Below are 20,823 nucleotides of genomic sequence, written 5' to 3'. Positions count from 1 at the left end.
GTCATCAGGTCATAAAAGAGTCTGATCTTCAATCCAAAGGCTTTGAAAGCTTCGAAGCAATATGAAGGAGACTGCTGCTGTAGGCTGACCTTCACCAGTCTCCGGAAATAGCCATAACTTTAGGAGTATCAACTTTGACTACATTTAGTTCTCACTAGCCTCAAGAACCTAAATTCTACTAAATGTCCTTTTACAAACCTGATTCCAAGAAGACACAGGACCATGAGGAGTTATATCCTCCTTAACCCCTCGTACTTATAAACCAGTGGCAGAGTGGCTGAACAGAAAGATCATAAAGGGGCTTTGAGGTCAGGCAGAATCTCAGCTTTGACGTCTCCCAGTAACATTACTTCAGGCAAATAACTTAATCTCTCTTAGCCTCAGTTTTCTGATATTTAAAGTCGGGCTAATCCCATCTACATTGGATTGTAGAGAGGATCAAAAAAGAATACATGTAACATGTTTAGAACAGAGTCTAGGTCAAAGAAGATACTCAATAAAATAGCAATTACTATGTTTACTATTAATACCACAGACAGAAAGTGCATAGCATCTACCCTATTATGGATCAAGCCTGAAGCTGAGAGCTGAAAAGTTCACAATAGGGACAGAATTCACTCCATGCCAATGTGCCTCTAGGCCTGAATAATTCCTGATCCACAGAAAAAGCGTTTTGGGAAAATGGAGAGAAGGGCATCAGGATGGAAAGGCTCTTTCTTGGTTTTTAAATTTTTGTTTATGTTTCTTTGCTTTCAATCAGACCCAGTGTGTTTGTCCACAATAGATATGGCACTTTTCTCAAAAGGACTCCCTCAAATACTCAAGTAGCAAGCAGGAAAGGTCCTGGTCTCAGGACCATACAGTATCGCAAGAAAGCTAATTTTGACTCTAGAGGTAAGATATTATTACAATTATCATTAATTAGCAAGAATCATATTGGCTCTACCCAATCACGTTCTTCAAATCTTAATCCTATTCTCTATGTAATTCCCTTTGGAGGCCAAACAGAAGTAGGCTGGATCTAAACCTATTTAGCTAGGCAAACTAACACCCAAATAATAACTTACCTAAAGGTTGTTACCAGAGGTTGTCAGACTGATAAATGAAGGGATGGGGCAGATTGTTCATATTCCCACAGGGGTGAATTACAAAGGGGATACTGCCTGAGATTCCCAGCATCAAAAGTCAAATTAACTCACTCACCTTGGTGGAAGGAGTTGGGAAAAGATTAAGGAGTTTGCAGAAAGGAGTCAGAAACACCTTTTGTAAGTGGATAAGTTAGATCACAACTTTGCCAGTTCAAGGCTAGTCTTGAGCTAGGTTAAGAGTGGAAGTGGGGTAAAGTAGCTTTTGGTGATTTCCAAAGAAATCCCTAACTATTAAAGAAAAAAGGAATGAAACCAAAAGCTGGATCAAGGCTGAAGCAGGTAGGGACCTTGCTTTGTCCCACAATGACCTGGAGTTAGAAGTCAGTGGCAAAGCCAGGGAGTTCCAGGCCAAATGAGAAAACCCAGCAAACCTCAGCACCATGTCTCTCTGGGGCGAAGAGGGTGGCATTCACCTCAACAAGTATAGTCACTCCTCAACATTAAGCCAAAGCCAACTCAGTATAGCTCACTACTTTCTTCCACATTAAGATATTTTGAGTTTTCTCTATCCCACAAAAATTCTTCTCCCCTCCCAGTTTTTCATACTGCAATCTCTCTATATAGGCCCACCCTTTTCCATTCTTCACCTGATTATCATCTCGGTCCATACTGGCATCATCTCTCTTGAGAATGAATCTCTGTTGAAATTCTGTATTCTTCTCATCCTTTATATGTTCTGAGAACCTCTGTTCAGGACTGGGATTGGGAGAAAAATGTGGAAGAAAAGGAGGAAAAAGACCCTTTTGTTAGGAAGCCGACCTCCTAGATACAGCTCTCTTATATTCCACAACTTTCTACTCAGGGGGTTTCTGGAGTTGGGCATCCAAAAAGTCACTTAAAGGTTTTAATGAAATCCTTAGGCTGTTCTTTATAGGTCTATAACTTGCTCCAACGTTATCCTCTTCCTATCGGTGAAGGTGAAGAGAGGCCAGTGCCGGTCTTCACAAAACACCAGTCCCTCTAAAATCTATCCCTGAGGCCTTGAATGGAGTAGTTACACATGAGGGAATTGATGATATAGCTCTCCACAACGCCCCTTCCCTAGAAGGGAGCTCTTGATCCTATACCTTCTTCTTCCACCCCAGTAGGTTATCCCAGAAAAGTCTTCACAAACCCTTACATTCTTGTGTTACTGGTTTTGTTGATGATGACAGCTTTTCCAGTTTGATCAACATTGTGGTCCATCCCAAAATAGGCAGCTACCCGGTGTAATAGCATCCGGTGATATGAGGTCATCTGAGGGAACTTCTTGAACTGGTTACTGAAGAAAATCCCGGGGAAAAAAGTAAAGTAAGGGCAAAGACCAGCAATAACAGCCAACTGTACTTTTTCTTACCAGTGTCTAAAATTCGGGAATTTCTTAGGTGAAAGAGACCAGTAAACAAGGTCTCTTCATTACAAAGATAGATATTTACTCAGCGAGAACCAAAAAGGCTTCTCTCAGCTGCTTTATCTACCGTATTTTGCAGATCACTCTGACCCACTATCCTCATTAGGAATACTCCTTAAGCTATAAGTCTCACCCACCTGGATGATGTGCTATAAAGAAAAAGGGAGAGACTTAAGAAATAGTGAAAACCGGGACAAGGACTAGGTATTGAAAAGATACAACCTCTTTTTCAACTCAAATCTATGCAAATAACTTAAAAACCTCACTTTGTTTTTCACACACATGATTTTTTATCCCATTGTGATTGCTTCTCCCCAACTCCTTTTGGTTCCCAGTGAGTAATTACCTCAAAATTCAGACTTTAAGAGAAAGATGAGGGAGAGATGTCCTAAAATTATACCTAAATTTCTTTCCAGTGCCCCCTCCCACCACTAAATGTGTATTTCATACAAATACTTACTTGTTGTCATTAATAAAGTCCAGAATCTCCTGTTCTAATTTTAGCAGCATCATTCTGTCCCTGTTTAAAAAAGATTAAAACAAAACAAAAAGCAGCCCTTCCACAGACACTGAAAGCAGGGACTGAAAATGCAACTTGCTCATCACAGAAGATGAAGGGAGGGATATATCCCAACCCCAATAGCGGACTGTAATTCAAAAACTACTCAGTTTTACCAGCCTGTCCTACAGTGTTTTGAAAAAGAAAAAAACAACCCAAATATACATTTTGCAGTTCCTTCCTAATCATGCACTTCGTTTTCCATATCAGAGATCCAATTTCACTGGCAACCATACTCATATGGTTCACTCTTATAAATTTAATCATTCCATCTGGTTATTTATAGAATTTTTAAGCAATTATAATTTAGCTTATGTATAAATTAATTATTTTTTTCTTCTGTACTTTTTATCATAGTGCACTTCCAAGTCTTCACATTTCCTTGTTCCTGCTTTCTTTTTCCACAGCATTTTCCTCAACATCTCCAAAAAAATAAACCTCAATCTGAGGGTATTTTGAATCCTTCACAGAATATAAAACTACATTGGAGAGAGATGGTGGTAAGGGATGGGCATCCTAGATTCTAATAATAAAAAAATTCTGGGAAGCTGCTTGGCCTCTTCTGTATCCTGACAGCCCCTGACCCTTTCCCCTTTCCACCAAATCATGTTATTACCTTGGATTCTTTTTCAGTGTATTTACAAGAAATTCATGTAGGTCTATTCCAGTGGAGTCCGTATACTCTTGGCTGGAGTCTAGAACCACCATAACAAAAGAAATTTAAAATAAATGAAACTGTCGTGCATACCTGACTCCAAGCAGAAGCCTACAGCCTGATCAGGAGACAGGAGAACAAGAAAGTAGAATCAAACTTCAGGGGTTGTAGCATTAAAAACTAGAATGATCTTGATCTGCCAGCCCCACAAAGTTCCCCATGACCACGACAGAATGAGGAATTTGGGTCACAATGTTGCATCAGTACTACACTAAAAAGCCACCTTATCGTCAATAAGTATTTACGGAATGCCATGACCAAACCAAAGTATGTTTTAGTCTAGGAATGGAAAATAAATTCCAGGTAAGGGCAGTCAGGGCTGAATTTTCTAGAATCTCACCAAATATGCTCAAATGTTGATTATTTATGATGACTCATTCACTTTGTGGATGATTCACTTCAATTTTTTAATCCCAAGGTTGCCTTTTTGCTGCCAACTATATCATTTTTATGGACTATGTCTTTTTCCTTTGAGCTCAAAAGTTTAAAATCAAAGACAGCCTAATAAATAGAGGTAAATGTTCATTATTTGAAAAAAAAAATCACTCCAGGTCCCAAAACCAAGACATAAATGGTATTTGGAGGATCTGCTACCAGTGATAATCCATGTCACTGTTTATTCCAGAAGCACAAATAAAATCAGAATTGACTAAAATGTATTCCTGTGAGTAGGCCAGTGCAGATGGAGTAGCTCTCTAAGGCAGGGCTGGTTAAAGAAGCACAGAAAGTAACCTAGTTAGCCACCTCCCCAAGCAACCAAGCAGTCAGCTGTTGGGCCAGTAAGGCCAGTGGGTGCCAGGCTTCAGGACAGACAGAAAGCCACTGCAAAGCCAGGTGCTAGGACAGACGAGAGAGGGGGAAAGTCCTCACCTCTGGACAGCATCTTCCTTGGGATCTTTTCTTTATTTTTCTCCTTGTCTTCCTTTTCAGAGACATCCTTTGTGGACTTTTCCTCCTCCTTGTCAGAGGGGCAACTGATATGTAACTGAATTATATCCTTGGACAAGGGGAAAGAGGAATATAAGCAAAGGGGGAAAATAAGGATTTTAATTGTCCTTTAGCTCCTTTGGAATCTCAAAGGTGGCAAATCTTGGGGTGGCAGCTTTCTCTTATAGAAGAGTGTTATTTTGTCAATTAAATTGTTTGAGCTTTTATTCTATCAAAAGGTAGAGGCTAAGCCTTTTCTGCTAGCAGTCACAGCCTGCTACATGGAGAGCTCAAGTTACTGGCTGTTCCTGGAATAGGAATTGGATGGAAATGGTTCTTACCACTGAAGAGGAAGGGTGTGGGTGGGAAAACAAGACCCAGACCAGGATGCCCTTGTCTGCATCATCTTAGTGGTCCAGGTGTGAAGGCCTACACTTCATGATCTCACCCATGTCTTGCTTTACTGCAACAGCTTTTGTTTTGAAGCTCCTTCTGCCCTGATTTCCAAGCTTGATACTGGATGTTGCTGGTTGCTATACTACACTTTACCAAACAATGCCAAACTCAAAAACTGCACTTACTCCTGTAAACGACCTACCTGGGTTTCTAGCGGCCCATCAGCAAATGGGGTGGAGGACTCTTCACACACTGCCAGGCTGCGCACCAACTTCAGCTTGGAATTAGACTGGAAAAACCAAATACGCGTAAATATTCTCTTAGTGGGCATTCACAACGCTTTTGGCTGAATGAAGGGTATACTATTTGGCTATTTGGCTCTGTTACTGTTTCCATTAAAGTGTTTTTTGTTTTTTTTTTCTTTCAAATAAGTCCTACTCATCAGCTCCTGGTTCACTTGAAAGATTATTCTCTTGCTTGCAGCAGTAGACATGTAAAAATATGTCCATTTTTTGGGCTATTCTGGATAGATGGCAGGAAAACCACCTCACTTAGCCCTCTCTATTTCAAGCCCAATGCTCCAATTTCAGACTCAGAAGTTTACTATGAATACTCAGCAGTATGGCATAGTAGAAAGACAGTGGATTTGAGAGCCTGAAGGCCTAGCTTCAACTCCTCGTTTTGTACTTAGGAGCTAGAAGACTCTGAGAAAATTATTTAAGCTCTCTGTGTCTCTGTTCTTTCTTCAATAAAACTGGGATAAAAATATCTAAAGGGCTGTTGTGAGAATTTGATGATACAAAGTATGTAAACATACATATCACAGAGGGTCCTTGGCATACAGTAGTGAAAATAAATGTTAAATGACTCTAAACCTGAGGTGGCAAGGGTATGGGAAGAAATGTCTAAGAATGAAAAGAAAGACCAAAAAAAAAAAAACAAAAAACAAAAACAAACCACTGAGAATTTAATGCTATAAAAGGCTAATCCACCTGGTTTACTTCAGCTGGTGGGAAAATCCCAAAAAAGATCTGAAATCCACAGTGCAAATCACTGCTCTGCTAGGGATCCCCAAAGCCAAAAATTATACAGTGACTAATTAGAAATGCATCTATTAACATTTATTGAGCGTTCTTACAATAAAACCAAGGTTTATAGTTAATATAAAAGCACCAAACATGGTATGTGCACTCCAGGTAACAATACAGTGAAAAGAACTCGTGAGTCTGAAGAACTGAATTCAAGCCTAGTTCTGTCACTTATACTACTCAATGTCCTTTGTCAAGTCACTCAATCTCTATAAGCCCATACCCTTATCTGTAAAATGAAGATAATAACTATCTTACTTATCTCAAAAAGTATGGAAGGAAACCAAGCAGCAGTGAGCAGCACCCTTTGGTTTGAACTTCAACATTACACCCATCACTGTGGATTAGGTCATGTAGGGCAGGACAGAGCCCATTTACCATACTTCTTGGTCTTCTTCAAACCCAGGCCACACACTGGCTCTGTCACTCCAAATTTTGCCATTATTTTTCTGGTGGAAGGGGGTGTGCACCCTTAATTATTACTTCTGGTGACAATTCTTCCCATTGCAAGACAATTTCAATATTTTGCTGTTCCCTAGTTAATTAAAAAGCTATCATACACTAACACATACAGTCTTCTCTGATAACTCTGCTTAAAATAATCTGTGCTGTATTAATTTTATTCTACAATGATTAAAAACAAAATCCTCCTCCCTGCCCTAACCTAAAAAGTGAAACATCAAAAAAATGCCTGTATTTTTAGGATGTCCGAAAATGTTGAATCATTTCTACTAATGGGGCAGGATTGATCTTAAAGGAAAACTGACATGGCAAAAAACCCAAAAAGGACTTCTATGGCATCCATCCTCCTAGAAAAGCAATGGCTGAGCAGAGAAACTGGCATTTCAGCAGAGCCAGTACCAATTCACTCAGGTTCTGTTGGGAGGCTCCAGTCAGGTATCCGTTCAGGTATCAGAAACAGACTCTGCCAGAACTAGAGATACTGGAGAAAAATAAAACGAGACCAAGAGGAAATGTGCGTGTGTCTGTGTGTGTGTGTGCACGTGTGTACCATTAAGATACAAAATGCAGGCAAGAACAATTTGCCTATATATGATCTGAATAAACTAGACATTTGTAAAAAGTATTACTAATTACACAAGTAAAGAAGCTGTAGCAGAAGGGATCTCACCTTCGCTCTTTTCCTGGCATGACCATGGTTGGATGTCCGCCTCTGTTAGAATGGGAAGTGGGGAAAATCAACACTTAAATTAAAAGCAATACATATTTATAAAAAAATAAAAATAAAAATAAATCACTAACAGTAAAAGCCATTACAGCAATAGCCGAACTATGCTGAGAACCACGGGTGTGGCTGCCCCTCTATACTGCAACTCCAGCAACTGCAACACAGAAGGGACTACAGACCACCCAAGGTCAAATCACCACTCACCATGGCAATAAAGAGTAGGAAAACACTGACTGGTTGGCCCATTTCACAGACTGATAAAAATTACTTTTGGACAAACCATGGATTCCTTTCCTGATTAGGATGCATCTGGAGATGTCATTTCTGTAGCATGAGAGAGTTTTCCCCCCAGGCTTGCACCCAGAAGCCTATCTAGCCTATAACAGACAGTGAACTATGACCCTTAGCCATCACTTATAATAACATCCTTAAAGGACAACACATTCAGAGTTCAAACTTGAGATACGTAAAATTCCTGTTCCTGTGGCTGCAGAAATAGAATGAAGACTCTTCTTCTCAATTGTTTCCCTCAACAAATATGAGAATTCTCCCAGTTGTAAGCTCCTGGTGGTGGCTCTTATAGCCTGTCTGGGTCAGGGATATAAGATGGGACAGGGTAAGAGGGAAGACAGAGACAAGACATCCAGAGCAAAGGGGAGCGAGAGTGGATAAGGAGCAGAATAGAAGCTGAGGAAGATGAAGAATGAGGACCTGAGGTGGGATGAGGGAAGAAACAATTAATTGATAAGGTTTCTGAGCAGCTGAGAAGCCAGAATAGGGGCTTTTGGGAGGAGGTAATAGGTTATATATAGGATGAGGCACTTAGAAGTTACAAGATATTTATAATAAAACTCAGAGAACTGAGGCTGGGGGCTGGAAGGGAGGAAACTAGACAGAGGCAGAGCACCAGCATGGTACTGGATAGGTGGGGATTTCTCTTTCCTTTGGTCTTTGTTACTAGTTACCAAACAACACTGCCAGAAGGCAAAATGAAGAAACGTGATAGTGGATGGAAAGAGTAAGAAATGGTGGATCTAATCAGTGACAAGATCTGTTTGCAGCAAGAGGCAGAGTCGTGGTTCAGGAATTTGTAGCAGTATTTGTAATTATTTTTTCAAATAGGTAGTACATATTCTGCATTTTTGCAAATAACGTGCCCACGTAAATAACACGCCTACACATATAAAACGCACAAAGTGCGCCTAGGAAAATAATGCTTGAAGGGTTGTGTGGTTGGAAAAAAAAAAAAGTATACCACACGTGTTATTTGTGTAAAAATACAGCGCCGGTACAAACATTCAAGAGGTATAATGGAGGAAAATATAATAATAAATCTCCCTTTTGTATCTGACTCCCAGCTTTAGGTTCTCTCCTAATGGATTAACCACTATTAAGTTTTCTTGTAGATATTTCCAGAGATCTTTTACGTATATATAAGCTCATGAGCACGTGCATACACACAGTTATTTTTTAACCAAACAGAAGTATACTGTACACATTGCTCTGAATCTTGCTTTTTAACTTTTTTTTATGGATATCATTCTATAGAAGATCTACCCTGTTTTTCTTAATGGTTACATGGTATTCCATTGTGTGGCTATACCATAACTTATTTTACTAGTCCCTTAAATTGCACCGTTTAGGATGTTCCTGTTCCTTTACTACTATAAATAATACTTCAGTGACCAGATCCTTGAGTATACCTACAAATACAGTGTATATCTACAGGATAAATTCCTAGAAGTATGTTTTTTCATTTTTATAATCTCTTTCAAAGAGATTGTACCAATTTACACTCTTTAAATGTGCTTATTTCCCAGAATGGACAGTTTTCATTTAACAGGAAGTCAAACACATATTGAAAGCCTAACATGTACCTGGCACTATGCTAGCTACTGGGGGATACAGAGATAAAAGACACAAACCTTGTCAAAAAGAAACTCATAATCCTGTTGGAGAAGACAGACAAATAGACAATTATAACATATTAAATGCATTCCAGAGGTGCACATGGAGTACTACAGGAGCATACAGCAGAAGCATCTAACTCAGACCTAGTAATACATATATTCATACATTCACAAATACTGAATGTCTGCTATGTGCAAGGCACTATGTTACATCTCAGGGATACAATGGGAAGCCAAAACTGACCTAATCCTGGGTCTCACGGAGCTTATAGCTATGTGAAGGACAGAGACATTAGACGAAGAATTATGTAATGAGTATAGACCTGGTGAGTAAGGTTGTTAAGGAAGGCTTCTTGCAGAAAGACACACTTGGATTAAGTTTTGAAGGATAAATAGGTAGCAGACAGATGATGCAGTTCTACTCTGTCCTATAGGGTGACTACAAGTCAGAATCGACTCAACAGTAGTGGGTCTGGCTTTTTAGACAGACATTGCGGGAGCAGGGGTTAGATGAGGCTATGGAAAGAATACCAAGGAGAGCGTTCTAGGCAGAGAAAGCACATACCAAAGCTTGCTTTCCCCAAACGTTTTAGCTCCCCTTTATAATAAAGACCAAGGAATCAGATAAGGCTGAAGCATAGGATGTCAGAGGCAGATGGATGGCAGGCAATGTAATAGGTCACAATAAGCCATGCTGAGAAATCTGGTATTTAGCCTAGGGCAATGAGACAAACAGAAGTAGTCTGAAGAAGGGAATTAACACAATGAGATCTTTATTTCACAACCATCTCCATAAAGCAGTATGACAGATGAATCAGAAAGGATTACAAGTTTAAAGGCAGAAAGCCCAGTTAGGAGGCCAGTGCAAAAAAACCCAGTTATTCAAATGGTTATTTAAATGACACACCTAAATTCAGTATGTGTTAAGTGAAGGCTTGCCTCTTCTAACGGAATCTCAGAACCTATCTTTTGCAGCGCTTTCCCAAGGAAAAGATGTTCCAAGTTACAATTGCTGATCCAAGAATATATCTCACACAGTACAAGTAATGAAGTCCCCTTACCCCAAACTTTCCAGTTCCCATTTATAACAGGGACTGCCCTGATGGCACCAGTTAGTTTCTTGGGGAGATGTCTGGGGTGGGAGAAACAAGAGAATTTTTAGAGCTATTCAAGAGACACATGATCTGTTGAGAAATTAGTACAGGGAGAGCCTCCTAAGGCACTGCTCCATAGGATGGAGGGTAGCAGATAAGACTGAAGACTTTGCAGAGGGCTCAGGAGCTCCAGTAGATGGCAGCAGCAGCTCCACCTACTCTAGCAGCAGCAAGAGGAGTCAAGTCAAGGAGGAAACGGCCCCACTACCCTCCTGCAACCTGTTTGTATAGATGGGTGAAGATATTGTTAAACCAGTGAGTGTCCATAGGGAGCATAAAACCTATAGATGTCCTTTTTTTTCTGTCTGTCTTCAAGAAGTACACACAACAGGAGTTCAGAACACCACTTATACAGTCTCTTGAGAATAGAATAACTTGGACCCAAAGTTCATTTAATTATCTTTCATGTAACATGACAACACATAATTAAAATCCATCATTTATTTGTCCTGAGGATTTAAAATCCATTACTGGTATCAGTAGAGTCTGGAAGTGCAGTTGTAACAGTGGCAGACAGTCTTGTCTCCAAAACTTTGGGAGGATGCATGGGGAATGGTATCTGCTAACTCATATGCAAAAAGATAATGGAAAGAAAAGCATTCGGGAGAGAGATCTGGCAAACTTTAAGAGGAAAGAGTAGAAAAACAGGGAGCTAGTGAATATTTCCGAGAGCTGTCTGATTTTAATTTATCCTTTTATATTTGCTGCTCACAAGATCTAGGTGAACTAGGATATTTAGAGAAATTATGCTGCAAGTTTCTAAACCCTTCAAAATGTTGTTGCTCCTGCTTTTTAAACCAACTACTGCTACAGTAGTATCTCCCAAGACTATATAATAAAGGCCAGTCTGACCCCTGGGCATGAAGGAAAGGATTTATTTAATTTGGATTTGGGTAACAGAGGAAACCAGGAGTGACCATAGGGCGGGAGCAGGTAGGCAAGAGGAGGCTCAGATACCAGGCTGGCTGGGCACCAAAGGGAAACCTTTGAAGAAGCTTGGCTGGCCATCTGTTGCCACCATTTCTGTACTGCAATATGAATTTGAATGGAAACAAAGTGGCAACTTCTCACTCACATTCACCAAGTGACAAGTTCAGAGACTGTATTTCTGACCCAGAAAATGCTGAGTGCTTTAACACAACCAACGTATGAATTTAACAGTGTGTAAAGCCAGGCAGCTCTGGTTTTAAGAGTTTAATGTATGAGCCATTTTATGACTTGTTAAATGTGTTTGTATACAGTTTATTTTTTTGATAGCTTGAAAATACCAAAATGCAGCAAATGTAGCCAAGAACCAGTGAACTCAGGCCCAAATGAATTAGGGATTCCACTCTGTCCTCTTTAGACGACTTTGCGGAATCTAACAAAAAAGGGAGATGTTTCTTGAAAGCTGAAGCTGGAGTTTTTAGGGACAATCAAGACTGTTGCTATAAGTGATTGACTTCCCATAGATTTCCAATGCCACCCTATAATGACACTTCTATTCAAGTATAGAGAACGTGCATATGTGATGCACTTCTAATCCTTACCTGTGATTCCTGGCGCAAACTGATATCTTCACCCTCTTTCTCAATTTCTTCCTTACTTGAAGCCTTAGATATAAGCTTGTTTTTGTTTACAGATTCTTCTACCAGTTTTTTTTCTGATTCTTTCATTATTTCCAGGGTCTCCTGAGTAGCGTTACTGTTAGACATCTTCAACAGAATACAGTAGCCTCTATGGACTCCTAAAGAAAGATCATATGCATTAACAAGAGATGTGTACCCATACTTATACATACAGATATGTATTTCATAAAACTGAAATTTTCTTCAGCAGCCTCCCTTTGATTTCAGAAGAGTCCTTTGATAAATGCTGCACCTGGATTTATTTCTTTTCTTAAAAATTTTATTGAGGTAAAATTGACAAATTTCGTATTATTTAAAATATATAATTTGATGAGTTATAACACATACATACAACCTGTGAAACCATCACAATTTAGACAGTGAGCATATCCATCACTCCCAGTTTCCTCATGCCCCCCTGTAGTCCCTCCCTCCCCTCTCCACCATCCCCAGTCAGCCACTGATCTGCTTTATGTCCCTACAGATGACTCTGCATTTTCTAGAATTTTATATAAGTAGACTCATACATTGTCTAGCTTCTTTTACTCAACATAATTATTTTGAGATTCACCAGGATTCAGTTCTAGAGCAATTCAGTATGAGTCCTCTTGGCACTTTATTTGTCCTCCCTAGTTCTGTGTAGAAATTTGTTCATATTTTCAGTTTGATCATTCCATGGAGGTAAGCCACCATAGTCTCTCCAGAAAGAAGAAAAATATTTTATAAATCTCTATTCATCACTAGAAAGGAACACTCTCCTTTCCCAAGGGAGAACTTCCTCAACTACCACAAACACAACATTGCTGTTACGGATTAAATTGTGCCCCCCTCCCCCAATATGTGTTGGAATCCTAACCCCTAAACTGGTGGATGTAATCCTATCTGGAAATAGGGTTTTCTTTGTTATATTAATTAGATCATTCCTAAGTAGGGTAGGTTCTAAATCTAATCACTTCAGAGTTATAAAAAGAGCAGATCAGACACAGAGACATGCACAAATGAAGGCGGGCTGCACGGACCACAGACGCCACGTGAGGATCGCCTGCAAGCCAAGGAGCCGAGGAATGCCCAGGACTACCTACACGGAAGGAATGGACATGCCTGAGACTCTGATCTGGACTTTCAGCCTCCAAAACTATGAGACAATAAATTTGTCTTCTTTAAAGCCACCCACTTGTAATATTTGTTACAGCATCAGTAGGAAACTAAGATCATTACCAACATCAAGCTGCTCTCCCATTAAAAACAGCAAAATCAGACAATGATTATAAAATCTTAAATTCTTTCCTTTTTCTTAAGTAAGCTGAAAAAGCAAGACGAAAACTTTGTAGTCATCTGTCTTTCAGAAAAACTGGGTCCCTCCTTGGAGGAACAGAGAAACTTCACTTTGCTATTCACCATCTGAGTTCAGTTAATCTACTGCCTGCCAATAATGCAGAGCATCTGCAGTCAGGGGTGGCTGGCTCTATATCACTTACTATTGATACTTGCACATCCTGTAATGAAGCCAACACAATTTCCCAAGCACATACTCAGAAACAGAAATTGAAACTCTATATACAGATTCATGTCCTCAAGCAACCGTTGGAGTCAAACGTGTTGTTGTTAGGTGCCATCAAGTCAGTTGCGACTCATAGCAACCCTACATACCACAGAATGAAATACTGCCCTGTCCTTCGCCATCCTCAGAATCATTGCTATGTTTCAGCCCACTGCTGCAACCACTGTGTCAATCCATCTCGTTGAGGGTCTTCCTCTTTTTCGCTGACCCTCTACTTTACCAACCATGATGTCCTTCTCCAGGGACTAGTCCCTCCTGATAACATGTCCAAAGTATGTGAGATGAAGTCTTGCCATCCTACTTCTTCCAAGACAGATTTGTTCATTCTTCTGACAATCCATGGTATACTCAATATTCTTCCCCAACACCATAATTCAAAGGCACCAATTCTTCTTCGGTCTTCCTTATTCATTGTCCAGCTTTCACATGCATATGAGGCAACTGAAAATACCACGGCAGCCTCGGGCTCAAGTCCAGCGCACCTAAGTCCTCCAAGTGACATCTTTGCTTTTGAGCACTTTAAAGAGGTCTTTTGCAGCAGATTTGCCCAATGCAATATGTCATTTGATTTCCTGACTGCTGCTTCCATGGGTGTTGATTGTGGATCCAAGTAAAATGAAATCCTTGACAACTTCAATGTTTTCTCTGTTTATCATGATGTTGGTCCAGCTGTGAGGATTTTCGTTTTATGTTGAGGTGTAATCCATACTGCAGGCTGTAGTCTTTGAGCTTCATCAGTAAATGCTTCAAGTCCTCTTCGCTTTCAGCAAGCAAGGCTGTGTCATCTACATGTCGCAAGTTGTTCATGAGTCTTCCTCCAACCCTGATACTGTGTTCTTCTTCATATAGTCCAGCTTCTTGGCTTATCTGCTCAGCATACAGATTGAATAAGTATGGTGAAAGGATACAACCCTGACATACACCTTTCCTTATTTTAAACCACGCAGTATCCCCTTGTTCTGTTTGAATGATTGCCTCTTGGTCTATGTACAGGTTCCGCATGAGCACAATTAAGTGTGCTGGAATTCCCATTCTTTGCAATGTTATCCATAATTTATTATGATCCACACAGTTGAATGCCTCTGCATAGTCAATAAAACACAAGTAAACATCTTTCTGGTATTCTCTGCTTTCAGCCGAGATCCACGTGCTTAGCTCCAAAATGGTTTGTGGAGGTTTCTCTTTAAGTGGTTTACAGACTATACTTTAAACATGAATACTCCTTTCTTTCCTTTAAAAAGATAGACTGGAAAGTCTCCCAAATGTCATATCTATTCCCAGTGTGGCCCTAGAAACCAAGCTAAAAATAAGTAACTAGCAATGCTTCAAGAAAACTGTCCACCAGACATTTATCCCTCCTTCAAATCACTTTAAACTAGGGTCAGACCCAGGAGGCTCTGAAGAAGCACAGGTTACATCGTCCACGAACAAATTAGCTGGTCCGTAAGATTATTGCTTTGTTCACCTTGTGGTGACTCTTGAGCAGCTGCCTTGGAGACTTGGTTTGCTTAGGGCTAGATAAATTATCTTTAAAAGGCCAGAAAGTCATTTATACAATCACAGTATAATACAGTTGAATTTAAAGATGAGAAATATTGGAAGAAATTGAAAATGGCCAATATTCTGCTTTTTAATTAATTGATTCAGTAGGTTGTTTTTGTTAGTTGCCATTGAGTCAGCTCCAACTCATGGAGAGCTTATGTATAATAAAACCAATTGTTGGCTGGGCCTGTGCCACCTTCATGATCGTTGGTAAGTTTAAGTCTGCTGTTGTGCCTATTGTGTCAATCCACCTCACTGAGGATTATACAGTACAGGCTTCTATAAGAAGAGTATAAACCTACAGACCTTTATGGATCATTGGCTGTACATGGGAACTACACACACACAAACATACAGACACACTCATGGGTAAATCAGGCCTCAATTTTCTTCCATTTCAAGTACTAATAAAATGCAGCACATGCTTTCTCCTTATCTCTTAGCTGGTAAACATTAATAAAGATCAGAATTGGAAGGGTTCTTACACATGACCTCATACAATCTCCCCTCCAGAGCTCCTTTCTGTAACCTCCTAAAATGCGCCTTCTAGTCTTTCCTGGAAAACTCCTGGGACAGGATCATTCCACTACTTCTGAAATAGTCTTAACCAGTTACAGAGTTCCTCCCTATAACTATGTACTGCTTCAATTTTAATCCTAAATATGCCTTAGAGCACAAAATTAAATTTACTTTTTTTCCCACAATACATTTTCAATATTTTTCGCTTTTCTAGGCTTAAATAGCCTCAAACCGGCTTCTCTGTCACAAAAAGGTGATATAGAAAAATATAAAGCAGTTGGTTGCTTCTTCTTTCAGTGTGAGTCTCAATTACCAAACAGGTATATTTCTTCAAATCAGAATGATAATTTTGCAGTTCCCCTTCACATGTGAGTCAGAAAAGGTACAACAATTTGGATACCTGGACTAACTTCACAGTGTCCAAGCATTCACTGTTTCTCAGCTAAAGCATGAAAGAAAAAAAACAAAACACCAGTATTTCAAATACCTGCCTGTGGAATATAGTCACATATTCCATCTCAAGTTTTCAGGAACCACATGATTTCCTTCATTCATCTGGGCAACAGGAAAACTTGAGCTTTATATTCTTACAGATAGCCATAAAACACACAGTGATTAATCTACCCAGTTTTAAGAATTCAGATAGTCATTTTCACTGAGACCACAGTCTCTTGAAGGGCTGAGTAAAACAAAGTCATTTTTCTTGCAGAAAAAAGGAAGCAGCAAAGAAAATATAAGGTATTCTATACTAGTTACCTACCCAAATCTCCTTTCTCTTCTGCACTCATTGATCTAGGTCAGATTTTCTTTTGGTATTTGCCCTCATCTGACGACACAAGTTTAGGGAAGGTGATCTTATCCCCAGCCCCGGGAGGTGGATCTTAATTAGTGTAGACCAATCATGGTGATTCTATTTCTTTTTGTGACTAGTTTGGGAAGGGGCAAGTGACTCAAGCATCACTAGTGAGACATGAGTGGACTTTGTTGGTTTCAAGGAAAGGCTTCCCACTGTATGTTAAAATTTTTTTAAAAGTACTAGAAAAAAATGGGTGCTATCTTCCCTTGAAGATGGTCTTGTATGCAGGTGATGCCTGGACACTGGCAGCATCCTGCTAACACATGGTGGATGGTGGAGCAGAGGGAATAAGCCTGGATCCCTGATGCAGACAATGAATTAGCCAACCTGGAACCTTCCTATGGCTAGATCCCTTGATATCTGAGGTCATAAATTTTCTTATCACTTAAGCCATTTTGAGTTGAGTTTCCTGTTCCTTCTAGTTAAAAGTATCCTGAAATAATCAGAAAGGGTATGTCATGAAAAGATTACCTAGATAAGACAGAGAAGCCCTGCTCTGTAAGGAAAAATGACTGACAGGAAGAGAAATGATAATAATAATGAATTAAAATTCCTGGAGTGCTTACATTGTCCTAGGCACTGTTCTGAAGTGCTTTATATCTAATTTTTAAAAAATATTTTATTGTGTTTTTGGTGAAGGTGTACACAGTAGTTTAGGTGCCCATTCAACATTTCTATACAAGTTGTTCAGTGACATTGGTTATATTCTTTACAATGTGTAAACATTCTCATTATTTTCATTCTTGTTGCATTTCCATTAATCCAGCTTCCCTGCCCCCTTATATTTTCATCTTTGCTTTAAAGTAATTGTTGACCGTTTGGTCTCACATAAGTGATTTTTTAAAGGAGCACAGTACTTACAGGCTGTATTCATACTTTTTTGAGCCAACTTGTTATGAAGCTACAAGGTGACTTCAGGAGCTAGTTTCGGTACAAGATTTGTAGAGTATCTCTGGGCAACAGTCTTGAGAAGTCCTCCAGTCTCGACCAGTCCAGTACTCTTTTTTTTTTTTTTTTTAAAGGAATTTGAGATTTTGTTCCACATTTTTCTCCCACTCTATCAGGGTCCATCTATTGTGGCCTGATTAGAATGGTAGGTAGTAGCAGCTGGGCAGCATCCAGTTCTTCTGGTCTCAGGGTAGATGAGGTCATGGTTCTTGCAGACTATTTCTCCTGTAGACTAGTTTCTTCGAGTCTCTGGCTTCCTTCTCTCTCTTTTGCTCCGGATGAGTAGAGATGAATACCTGTATCTTAGATGGCCACTCACAAGCTTTTAAGTCCCCAGACACTACTCACCAAACTAGGATGTAGAACATAGTATCTCATTTAATTTTACAACAATCCTACAAGGTACATATTATTATTATTATCATCACTTTTATAAATAAACTGAGGCATAGCAGTTAAAGAATTTATTTATGCTCATATAACTGATAAATAGCAGAACTAGGACTGAAAGCCAGGAAATTTTGCTCTCGCACTTGTCTGTTTAACCTTTATGCAAAACCACCTGTAGCTAAGGAGATAGATTGTCAAAGACCAGGCAGGAAAATGAAAGGTCTACAAACATACAAAGGAATCATGGACTCTCATAAGTGGAAGTGAACTTAGAAGTTTCCTAATTCAGCATGATCCTTCTACATCTATAGTGTGCAACAATCAGGTTCTTGACTCACAGTAACTCTGAAAAATGGTTGTCCTGTCCCAGCTTGTATACTTCTACTGAAGAAGAAAATCTTCACCTCCAGATGTGGCCCATTTCTTTTGGGAACACCTTCCTTATTAAGAGGCAAATCTCATCTCCCTGCTACTTCCTCCCACTGGCCCTGGTTTAGCTCTCTGGGAGAGACATAAAAACTATGCTTAGTCTCCCATGTCAGCCCCATACAGAAGACAGCTTAAACATACTGCCTCTAAACATTTCCAGCTTCTTAAATCAGGTCTTCAAATCACATGATTTTAAGTCTTCTCACTATTTTGCTTCTACGATAAAAGAGGCTGTCCTCATGTAGACAACAGGATAGTATGAGGGGTCAGAGTGTTACTATTCCAGAGACAAGCTCCACTGAGAAATACACTGAGTTTAAAACCATAGTTCTTGGAATTACACTTTCATTTGCTCTCCAAAACAACCTTTAACTAAGGTTACTTCCAGTCTTGTAATCCTATGCACAAGGCTGTCCTTACTCTTGGAGCATAAGGATTCCTGAAAACAAATTTTTCTGTGCCAAAAAAACATTAAAAGTTGCAGCTGAGGGACAAGACAATTTATTAATTTTAAAAAGCCTTTAAGAATGAGAATAAATCCAGTAGAATAATGCTAAAAGGCAGAGAAGTAATTTTTACTTTTGATGGTTTTATTTGGGATAGAGAGGAAATTAAAGGCTTGGGAGATATTTTGGTGGGGGAAGAAGAAAAAACTATTTCTTATGTGTTCTGTGACAAGAGCAAAAGCAAACACATTAAACTCCCAGGAGAACCTGGATGTGTACTTCCCTATAACCTATTTTGTGCACACTATACATTTCATCCAGCCAAGCAGTACAATTTCTAAGGTAGAATGTCTCCTGAGGACATTCAGTGGTTCAGAGCTCCACAGAGGGGACAGTTAGATGTGGGGGGCAAAAGGGAGGGAGTGAGGAAATAGGATGATACAAGGATGATGACTGGGAGCCAAGCTTTGGCAATTTTTTTTCAGGGACAATACTGCATATTCCCCATAAACTTTTTGACTGCCAAGGTAAGCACCTTCCAGAGCGGAGTGAGATTATATATTCTACCATTGTCTCTATAAGCAACTTTCTAGACATTGGGCCAAATGGAATACATTATATAGGTGACTTTCAGACACAGAAGAGCAGTTTCATTTTCTCTCTTTTAATCTGTAACCAAGCAGAGAGAATGGAAGCAAAAAGACAACAGCTAGGTGCAAAAAATTCTGACTTACCCTGGGGCAAATTCCCTGTAAAGCTTTTCAGTCCTTTACTAATTTGTATATCAGGAGTAAATTATTCCCAATTAATATTCACATTTTAAAAAACTTTTTAAAATCTAGGGGCTCAGGGGGTGGGGCCTAGATGGCGGAGTAGTCAGATGCTGCCAGTGTACCCTCTTACAACAAAGACTCGAAAAGACAAGTGATTCGATTATATATGGTAATCTGGGAGCCCTAAACATCAAAGGTAGAGCTGACCTGGACTGAGTGGCAAGGGGAGGTAGAGATGATTTGGAAGCAGCGAGGAGTTGCCAGACCTGACCTGGTGAGAGCCTGAGCCCTTCAGGCCTGATCAGCTTGGGGATAAGCAGTGAGGCAGGCAAGACGCGGTGCTTGGGAGGCACATTCCACACCAGAAGAGACCCAGCCACCGAGAGTCTACTCGGCCACGCCGAACCAGTGAGAAGCAGCCCTTCACAAAAGGTAAACACTTACATACGGCTTACCGTGTGGATCAAAAATACACCCCTGAGGGAAAAACCTCTCTCCCATTTACCTTCCCTCTCCCTGCTCTGCACTGGGTCCCAGACTGGCTTCAGCAATTGCTGAGTCCCCTGTGCCAGAAGTAGGATCCGTCACATAGCCGGAGCCATTCTCCCTGCCTTGGAGAATGAACAAATTAACGAACCGGGGAAAAAATAAACTGCTGGCTCCCATAAGCCAGGAACCCAGGGTAGGCACAGCTCCTTTCCCTAGGCACAGGCATTAGGGATCCATGGATTTTCAGTGCCTTTCCCCATGCACAGAATTGTGTGTGCCCATTTCAACATCATAGGCCCTAATTACCACAGTACAACAGGGTATATACCGGAAGTCTAACTTCAACTGTTTCAGCTGTGAAGTGGTAGGTTCTTGATATTTGACACTGCTCCGACCATTAAGCAGGGTCTTCACCTACTCACATCAGGGGCCTGATGACTGGTGGCTCCAGCCACGCCACCTAGCCACCTGCGATAGGGGCCCATGAATAAGAAGTGGCCCCCAGTCCTTACACCCAACAGCATTAGTTGCTTATATTCCGGCTCCAAAACCCACCCACCTATGCGCTCTAGGGAACAGGGACACGCCTTCCTCCTCGACACCTGGGGGCGGCCGTCAGCTCCCTGCCTTGCTCAGAGTGTGTCCCCCTGCTGCAGCCAGATGCCTGTGCCTACACCAATCACCCATGCCTGTCTAGGACTGTAAGTGAAAGCCTACACCACACACTTGGTGGCTATCTATCTGGGCACCTGAGCTGAATCCATACAGGAGGAGCAGGCAGACTCCT

General features: G+C 40.3%; 1 protein-coding gene across 1 annotated transcript in view; it reads right to left on the bottom strand.

The window, feature by feature from the left end:
- R3HDM2 (R3H domain containing 2) overlaps positions 1-20,823 on the bottom strand; it is a 128,183-nt gene that overhangs the window by 33,307 nt on the left and 74,053 nt on the right. Inside the window, exons 3-10 of the mRNA XM_023734546.1 lie at positions 12,006-12,202; positions 7,356-7,397; positions 5,338-5,424; positions 4,683-4,809; positions 3,714-3,792; positions 2,999-3,058; positions 2,269-2,409; positions 1,736-1,844 (exon numbers count right to left, since the gene is read on the bottom strand). Coding sequence (XP_023590314.1) covers positions 1,736-1,844; positions 2,269-2,409; positions 2,999-3,058; positions 3,714-3,792; positions 4,683-4,809; positions 5,338-5,424; positions 7,356-7,397; positions 12,006-12,202 — 842 coding nt within the window. The remainder of the gene's footprint in view (positions 1-1,735; positions 1,845-2,268; positions 2,410-2,998; positions 3,059-3,713; positions 3,793-4,682; positions 4,810-5,337; positions 5,425-7,355; positions 7,398-12,005; positions 12,203-20,823) is intronic.

Source organism: Trichechus manatus, unplaced genomic scaffold (assembly GCF_000243295.1).
Source record: "Trichechus manatus latirostris isolate Lorelei unplaced genomic scaffold, TriManLat1.0 scaffold00069, whole genome shotgun sequence".
NCBI lineage: Eukaryota > Metazoa > Chordata > Mammalia > Sirenia > Trichechidae > Trichechus > Trichechus manatus.
Note: the sequence above shows the minus strand (reverse complement) of the source record. Positions and strands in the feature narration are given on the sequence as shown.